This window comes from Trypanosoma cruzi, genomic scaffold (assembly GCF_000209065.1).
Source record: "Trypanosoma cruzi strain CL Brener 1047053517133 genomic scaffold, whole genome shotgun sequence".
NCBI classification, from domain to species: Eukaryota; Euglenozoa; class Kinetoplastea; order Trypanosomatida; family Trypanosomatidae; genus Trypanosoma; species Trypanosoma cruzi.
Genome location: NW_001849562.1, coordinates 208798 through 217231, shown reverse-complemented (window position 1 = coordinate 217231; position 8434 = coordinate 208798). Strand labels below are relative to the sequence as shown.

The window sequence follows — 8434 nt, the reverse complement described above, 5'->3', positions numbered from 1 at the left end:
AGCACCATGTCACTGAAGGGGCAGATACACCAATTGACAGTGTGGTACAGCTTACCGGAAGAAGTCTCAGAGAAGCCGATTGGTGAGTGGCACACCATCCTTCTGACGCTTCCTTCTATTTTGGCTCGCTTATTACTTCTGCAACGTGTTCTTCATCCTGGAAGTAAAACCAAGAAGCCATACACCTTGATGGAAGTGACGTCAGGGGGATTTATGGAGATGGTGGAGGCCATAGTGTTGGAGCAGCTCTACACCAGTGACACTCCGCCGCGAAGCATCCGCGACGGAACTGACGGAGTCCCAAGGGTGACGAGGTTGGGGGAGGTACTGGTTGCCGTGGAGAAGTGTTTCCAGGAGTCCGTAGCGGTGTCCGACGAAGACGCTAGTCGGGGACCGACAGTGCGGTGGATGGAAAGCCTCTGGGCGCAGTTGAACAGCTGAAGGATGTGAAGGAATGAAGCTGAGGAGTAGGAAAAGAGAAGTACACGTTTTGTTGTTATTTATTTATTTATTTTTTTTCTTTTTTTCTCCGTGCTTATGTTCGTGTTTGTGTGTCGTGCCATTCATTTATCGCGGTGCGGTATGCGTGGGCTGGCAGCGTTTTCAGAGTCCTTTTTTCTTTTTTTGTTTGTTGAATCTTTGCTCTTTTGCGTTCTTACGTGTTTATTTCCGTTTTTGTGGACCTTGCTGGAGCAGCAGGAAGTAACATGCGGTCATTGTCGGAAGCAGACCTCCTAATTGTGCCAGCAGCTTGACGTGTATGGCATTATCTTTGCGCTTGCTGCAGTGCGACTGTTGTTCTCTGTGCCAATGAGAGAGGCTGCGCCCAATGCGGTCGGTTCCCTGAACGTGTCCGGGGCATTTCGTGCCACAAGGGCGTGCGAAGGAAAATTGGCAGGAGTCTCCCGTGGGTTCCTTTGCTACGCCATGGGGGTTGTGTTTCAGCGGAGTCTTGCGACACGTTGCTGAGGCAGCGAGATGTCGCGTTGGAGATGGTTGAGGCCCTTTTGCAAATGACGTGTTTTCTCCTGAATCGTGAGCATCGCCTTTTGTTTTCTTTTTTCTTGCGAGTAAAAATGGGTTGAAAAAAAGGATCCCGTCCACGGATTTCACGGAATTTTGGGGGTTATAGATGGCGTGCTGCAACGCGGAAGAACGCCTGAGGTGTGGCGGGCCGAAGCGATGTCGGCGTTGCTCGACAAACGCAACAAGCGACCAACGGAAAACAACAACAATCAACAATCAACTTTGGCCGTCATTTGCGTGTTGTAGGTATCATCGCTTCTTGAAGCCTGAATAACTTTTTAAATTATTTTGATTGTTTTTTATTGAAGCGGACGTGGGGGAAGGCTGTGCACTTTTCCTTTCTTTTTCCTTGTCACTGTTTTTTGCCCTCTTTCCGTCATGGGGAGCGGACGAACGTTTGATGGCTGCGGATGCTCGTTTGTGTTTTCTTCATCTTTTTTTTTTTTTTGAGTTTTTTTTCTTGGACGTGGGGGTTTGTTTTTTAGTCCCCCGCTCTCTCTCCGTGTTTATTTGTGCATGGATGGGAAAATGACTGCACTGCTCCAACAGCTGCAGCATGTGCTGGCAACCTGGGACGCCGTCAATGGCGCGGGGGAGCCAGGCACAATAGACTTGAGCCGCAATAGGGGTGGCACCAACCACAAGAATCTCTTTCTGGCGTCTGTGGACGCTGCGGCAGCTGACAACAATGGCAACAACACTAAAAAGGACCACCATGCTGACGATGAAAGTTGTGGGGTGGTAGGGAAGTCGAGTGAGACGTACCCGCCGTGGCTAACGGAGGCCGAGTGCAACCAGAGTGGCAAGGAGGTGGTTGAGCGGCGTGATGGTGATGCTGCACCGGCCGCGGCTTTAAATGGGACGGGCTTTCCTGACATGTCTGTGGACCCGTCCCTTTCGCGGCAGCGAATCACGAAGGTGGAATTGGCAAGGGCGGCGCTTGCACTTTTCACCTCCAATTCCGGGATCTACCGGCCGATTTTGCAGAAAACGCTTGGGTTTATCTTTGGCCTTATTGACGAGCTTCTGGAGGAGAAAATGGATCTTCCATGCAGGGAGGAGACTCCGCAGAATTTCCTGCCGCTGTGGATGGCCACCGAGAATGAGGAGGTGGCCACCGCACATGAACGCATGCGCAAGATGGAGGTGCGTATGGCAAAATTAGTGGATGAGGCGGCCACGCAGCGTGACCACCTAAAGGCGGAGATTGCGGCTACGCGGGCACGGGAGGCCAAGTTGGAAGGTCTGCTTAAGCACCAAATTCTGTTATCCCACGCAAAAGGGATGGCGGACGAGGTCTTTTTAGGCCCTGGCGACAAGGAGACGGATGCGTTGTACGTGAAACGACTGATCGCTCGCGCTGAAAATGAAAAGGCGATTGATGAACTGCAGGGGGAGCTGCGATTGCTGCAGAATGAACGGAATGAACTGAGCAACCGAATCCAGCAACTCATGGAACTAAATGGCAAATACGCCCGGCAGTGCGTGGAGCTGGCCGCCCGTCTCTCAGTTCTCACGGATCATAACATTGCCATTGCAGTAGATTGTAAACGGCATCAAAATGAGGTTTTAGTCGAAAAACAAAGAAGTGAGCGGTATCAAGTGGAAATTCAAGTTATTCGCAACGTTCTGGTGACTTTATTCATGAATCGTTACCATTCGGTCCAGAGCTGGTGGGAGTCTCTGCGTGAGAAGCGCATGAAGGATGCCACCCAGGTGCTTTTGAATCTCATTGAGGCCCCCAATAGATTTCCTTCCACGCCGCAGACCTCGGAGGGAAGCAAAACGAGCCGCCAGACCACAGACGAGCGGAGACAAGGCACTGAATTGGAGGAAGAGGATGATTCAGACGCCAAGAACAAAGAAGCCTCGTCTCCTTATCAGGGTGCAGATGAGAGCAGTTTGTGTCATATGTGGATTCCAAGTGCCGGCAACAACCCGGAGACCCCAGAACACCTGCGCTCCTTGTCTAGCGTGGAGTATATTCGTATTAATCCCCTTGTTGCAGAACGTGCTGTGTATGTCATTCTCTCTGAATGGGGTTGCGATGCTGAATCGAGGCCATTGGACATCTTTACTCGTGATTATGTTTTAAGGGCAATGAAAAGTAGCGATGCCTCTCCAATTTTTACATTACAGAAAGCAGACCAAGCCTCTGCTGCCGAAGAAACAAATTCACACCTTCCCATCACATATGCACTTGATGCTCTTTCTCGTAGCTGTTATTGTGGATCACTGACGTACGCCTTTGGATTAGTGACAAGAAGGCGAGTAAACGCCAATCTTTTCCGCATGTTGGAATTGGATGCGGCCATACTTACCTCCATCTGTCGTTATTTGGATATAAAGCGCAGTTTACCTGGTAAGCCGCGTGGTCTCATACCCGTTGTTCAATTTGCGAGTCTCCTGGTTGCCATGTATCCCTCTTATCCGTTAGTTCGCCTGCAACAGTTACTTGACGCGGCTAGAAATGATGCCGGGAATCAGATGGATTCAATGGAGCTACTGAACTACAATGTTCTACTGCCCGAGCGCTTGTTCCTGCGTTCCGCATTCATCACCGTGGAGAACGCCGGTGCCTTGTGGGATACTCACTTCAAGCATCTCTTGTATAAATTTGTCTGCGATGATGTGGAGGGCTCCTGGCAAGCAGTGGAAGATGCTCTCTGTTTGTACGCGTCTCGCGTAAATGTTGCAAGCGAAAGTCAACTCTTGTATCAGGCGATGAGCGAACTTCCCAAGGAGGGTAGGAAGTACTGGTTACCATCCATTCGGGTGGCATTATCCCGTTGGGATGATCTGAGGGCAGACACGGCCTCCGTGTTGCTGGATGGTATGCCACGCGTGCCGGTGAAGGCAGTGGCCAGTTACCTGCGCGGTCAGTTACTTATTCGCCGTGGCACCTGCCCGAATTCCTTGAGGGAGAATGAAGAACTTCTTTCTGGGCTTCAAGAGCGGTGGAACAAATTTGCCGGGAGTTATGAGAAGCTGAATTTCCAGTACTACGCCCAACTGGTTGAATTTCTTGACGGGAAACGTCATGCGGTGTGGGGTCCCGCTTCCATGGCGACAGATGATGTCATGCGTCATATTGCCCCCTCCGATGATCTGTCGGTGGGTGCGTTACTAGCGCGGCTGCAACGAACGAAAGAGACGAACAAATAATGTGGCCAACTAGGAGACTTCCTTTCATTCTTGACTTTCTTTTTATTCTCCCCTCCGCTTTTCTTTCCATTTGAGCATTGTTTCCGATGTAAACGGATTTTTACCTGAAGGTACATGAATAAATGAATATGTATGTATAAAATATATAATATATATATATATTGTTTGACACTTTTTTTTTTGCGGTTGGTTGCCGCTGTTTTTGTTTTTGTTGTATATATATATATATATTTTCTTTCCCCCCTCGTGTGTTCCCTTTTCCGGTTTCCGTTGGCTCATGCCGGCACCAGATGACTGGGAGAGGGTGAGGATTGCATGTGCACAAATGTGTTGCATTTTTGTTTTTCTTACGTTGCCGCCTGATTGCATTGTCCTGCTGGGCGTTGATTTCTGTCACTGTTTGTGTGTGTGTGTGTGGGACGGAACCAACGTTTGGAGGGTTTTTATTCTCTGCCTCTGTTTCTTTGGTGAATCGGTGGGAGGAGGCGGGGTGGCGATTGTCCCCTGCAGTTCAGTCAGGTGCACACACGCCACGGAGGCCTACCCCACGTTTCGAAGAGGAGTGAGAAGAGACGACACAGGTACGCAACAGCGAAAATATCAAAAATAACAACAGCACCAACAAAAAAGGTAGTAGACGGAAGCGACAGAATTCATGTCGGAGGAAAGGGTGAAGATACTTGTGCTTGGTCCGAGCAGGTCGGGGAAGTCTACCATCGCGAACTTCCTTGCCGGTCTCCGCGAGACGCCAACGAAGGGGTACTATGAGACCCAACCCCTCCGTATCCTTGAGGTGGAGATCGGCCTCGATAATCTCAAGGTGGGCGGCCGCCATGTCGTGGGGCCAAAGAGGGCCATCGTGCAGTTGTGGGATCTCGGCGGCAGCAGCAAACATCAGGCGGGGTGGCAGGCTGTGGCGGCTAACGCGGATGGCATTATTTACGTCTTTAATCCCGAAGTACGGGGGGCGGAGAAGGAACTCGTTCTGTGGCACAAGAACTTTGCTCTCGACCAGGACAAACTGGACGAAAGGAACAACTTCAAGGTGCGTGTGCCGGACAAGCACTCCCTGGTCTTCTCTCATCACTCTTCCATGCCGGAATTGGCCGTTGGTGATAATGCGATCCCTTCGCTGCCCAAACAGCTGAGGGGGGTGCGCGCCATTGAGACATCATTGGATTACCAGAGCGGCAACTTCAAGGAGGCATTTGATGCCATGGTGGAGCAGATTGTTGTGTCACGCATAGTAGCAGAGGAGGATGAGATTTTGCAAAAGGAGCGTGAGGCTGGAGATGCACCTCGGATGGTGCGTTGAGGTGGATGGGGGTGGGAGGATCCTCTTTATGACTGTCTTTCTGTTGGCGGCGGTTTAATTGAAGAGAGGGTGAGAGAGCGGGGGATAGAGATACGGAACGGGCGTGTCCTCTCGTTGTGTGCGAGTGGGGGTAGTAATGTAAAGAGGGACCTTTTTTTCTTTCTTTCCTTTCTTATTCCGCTTTGTTTTTTTATTTTATTTATTGCCAAACAATTGAAGGGAATTGTGTATACATGTTCCTTTCTCTGTCTTGCTGGGTGTTATCCTTTCTGTTTCGTGCGTGATTCTCATTGAATGGTCGGATCATTTGCATCACGCCTTCTTTTCTTTTCTTTTTTTTTTTCTTCTTTTTCTCTCTTTTTGTGTGTTTGTTGGTGCCATTGGCTGTTGTAGGTCTTTTTTTTTTGGGGGTTTTATTTTTCCTTGCTTTTTTTTTTTTTTTTTTTAAAGTTTTGTTTTAATTATTTCGTGGTGGGTCTTCCTGCTTGTGTGGTCCATTTGTTGTGGTGCTTCCAGGTCTCACAAATAAATACGGGTGAAAATAGTGGCGCTTTAAACAATTAAAGTAAAATAAAATATATTTATTCCTCGCATACTTTCGCGGTGCAGGCGTGTGTGTGTAACCGCAGCAGCAGCAGCGAGGAAAACGGAAGTCCCCTGCAAAGAAAGCAAAACAAAAACAAAAACAAAAAAAAAAAAGGAAGACAAAAACAAAAACAACAAAAAAGAAAAACGGAAAAGGAGAAGGAGAGGGTAGGAGTGAGCGGAGAAGTGAGTGGATAGAAGGGAACTGGTGAGGAGGGCGGCCAGGCAATTTTCTCAGGGACGAGAAGGAAGACACACAAGCAACAACAACCCTGCGGTGATTCCCACCACCAACAACACCACCATACGCACACGCACACAGGTACTCAACGAAAACGGGAAAAAAATTAATAAAAAGGAAACTTCAAGAAGGACGCTTACATTTTCATTTACTACGGTGTTGTACAGCAAATATTTTTTTTTAGTGATTTTGGTCTTTTTTTTTTTTTTTTTTTAGGTTCAAATTTATTTGAGATTTTTATTTCGTCGGTCTCGTACTTGGTTTTGTTGGGGCCAAGGCGGTACTGCTCAGTGGTTTAAATTTGCATTGGCCGGCGCATTTGTTCTTTCTTGTTTTCGCTCCGCTTTGGATATTTTTTGAGGGGTGCATGATGCCGTGCCGGGCGGACTGCTGCTCTCATGAAAACGAAGTTGTCGAGGCTCAATTCGAGGGGTGGGACTCCTGCACCGCGACGCAAGAGGCCCCTGCGGCCGAGGAGGAGTGCCTGGACATCGACTACGCGGCGGAGATCGAGGAGAGCTCGCGTTATGTCTTCAGTCAACGACCGTACTGCCGCAATACTGCGGTCGCGGTCTGCGGCGGCGATGGCGAGCAAGGGGGATTCTGCGGAGTCCGTGAAGAGGAGCAGGAACAGCAGGTGCGTGAACTCCAATCCCACGTTTTTGTGACACGCGGGGAGCGTGTGCAGCTGCAAGACGACACTTTGTCCCCTAGTGACAGGCGTGCGTCGCTTGTTCTCCTGATGGGCGAGGCGCGCCGTCGACATCTCGCGCTTCTCAGTCACCACGGCGCCTCGGAGGGGAGTGTAATGGAGGCGATTCGACAGTGGCGCGCGTTTGCTCGTCGCTTCCTGGACGAACTTGATCGGTGGGGCCACGAGCACGCGAGGAGGATGCTGTCTAACATGTTTCTTTTCGAGTTGCCGGGCACGAGCTGCAACCTCCTTGACAGCGGTGCTCGCGCAAGGGAGCTGATACGGAACAAAGAGCGCGTTTTGCAGGAACTGCGGGAGCGGAATCAACTCTTTTTGACGGCCGAGGCCAATTTGCCACAGATGGACACTTCCCCTTGCGTTAGCATGGCGTCAGAGGGGGAAGAGTTGGAGATGTTTCCCACTGCCGCTGATTCGCTGAGTTTGATGGCCATGGCACAACTGAACGATCCCTCTTTTGCCAAATTTCAAGAGGGCAGGGAGGTGGAACTGTGTGAAATTTTTTCGTTCTCACTTGACGCCTCTTTGAAGAGCGGCGAAGGGGCAAGCAGCTCGGACTGCAGCAGCGACACGGACGAGTATGCGGATGCGTGCCGCAGCCCGCCCAGTACAACTGGGGATTTTTGGCTTTCTGCGCCCTGTCAATGAGTGCGAGGAAAATTCACACGTTCCGATCTGTGTGTTTTTTTTTTTTTACTTTTTTTTCTCCTTTCTTTTTTTAAATTTTATCATTCGCTTTGTGTTCACGTAACTTTTGAGGTTTTTTTTTTTTTTTTTTTTTTTGTGCTTCTTTTTTTTTTTTTCTTGGGTTTTTTATTTGTTATTTTATTTGTTGTGGTTCCCTGCTTCTCTGCTTCATCACTTCCGTGTATCAATGGCGGGGAGGGTGGTGGGAGAAGAAGAAGAAGTGGGAGTGGGGGACTGTGGCGCGGTGGCGGTGGCGGTGGCAAAACGAGAGGAGCGCTAACGGTACATGATCATAGGAATAAATGATCTCAACGAAATAAATGAGAAGTCGGAATATTATATTTGTATGCGTGTGCATCTCTCTGTTTTTGCGTGTGTGTCTTTCTGTCTGTCTTTAAAAGTACATGTTTTCTTTTTTTTTTTTTATTTGGCCGTCCCTCTGGGGGGTGGGTGGTGGTGTTCCCCATTCAAACAAAAAGTGGGGGACGGAAGCCAAGGGAGAGGGATTCAGCGGTCGTCTTTTTTTTTTCTTTTTTCTGTTGACTGTGATTATTGCTGCGATTATGGTTTTTTTTTTTTTTTTTTTTCTTTTCTTTTACTTTCTTTTCTTTTACTTTCTTTTCTTTTATATTATTTTCCGTTATGCCCTTGTTTTTGATGTCATTGCCACAGTCCCCCCATTTTCGGGGGATGTATTTGAAGT

At 49.0% G+C, this 8434-nt stretch overlaps 4 protein-coding genes across 4 annotated transcripts, besides 11 other annotated features; all 4 read left to right on the top strand.

Annotated features, from left to right (window-relative positions):
• Nucleotides 1-8434: a sequence feature (heterozygous, Esmeraldo-like haplotype).
• Tc00.1047053511535.39 (hypothetical protein, conserved) lies at nt 7-441 on the top strand (the record flags this gene model as incomplete). The annotated part of the gene is made up of 1 exon (XM_800478.1): nt 7-441. One exon carries the CDS (start codon nt 7-9, stop codon nt 439-441), a length of 435 nt encoding a protein of 144 aa, XP_805571.1.
• Nucleotides 497-527: a sequence feature (AT_rich).
• Nucleotides 1543-4191, top strand: Tc00.1047053511535.30 (hypothetical protein, conserved; the record flags this gene model as incomplete). Its single annotated transcript, XM_800477.1, has 1 exon — nt 1543-4191. One exon carries the CDS (start codon nt 1543-1545, stop codon nt 4189-4191), a length of 2649 nt encoding a protein of 882 aa, XP_805570.1.
• Nucleotides 4303-4353: a microsatellite.
• Tc00.1047053511535.20 (hypothetical protein, conserved) lies at nt 4847-5506 on the top strand (the record flags this gene model as incomplete). The annotated part of the gene is made up of 1 exon (XM_800476.1): nt 4847-5506. The coding sequence occupies one exon, from the start codon at nt 4847-4849 to the stop codon at nt 5504-5506; it is 660 nt and encodes a 219-aa protein (XP_805569.1).
• Nucleotides 5826-5867: a microsatellite.
• Nucleotides 5918-5952: a microsatellite.
• Nucleotides 6065-6092: a sequence feature (AT_rich).
• Nucleotides 6177-6245: a sequence feature (T-rich).
• Nucleotides 6506-6546: a sequence feature (A-rich).
• Nucleotides 6700-7692, top strand: Tc00.1047053511535.10 (hypothetical protein, conserved; the record flags this gene model as incomplete). Its single annotated transcript, XM_800475.1, has 1 exon — nt 6700-7692. The coding sequence occupies one exon, from the start codon at nt 6700-6702 to the stop codon at nt 7690-7692; it is 993 nt and encodes a 330-aa protein (XP_805568.1).
• Nucleotides 7727-7764: a sequence feature (A-rich).
• Nucleotides 7805-7850: a microsatellite.
• Nucleotides 8300-8358: a microsatellite.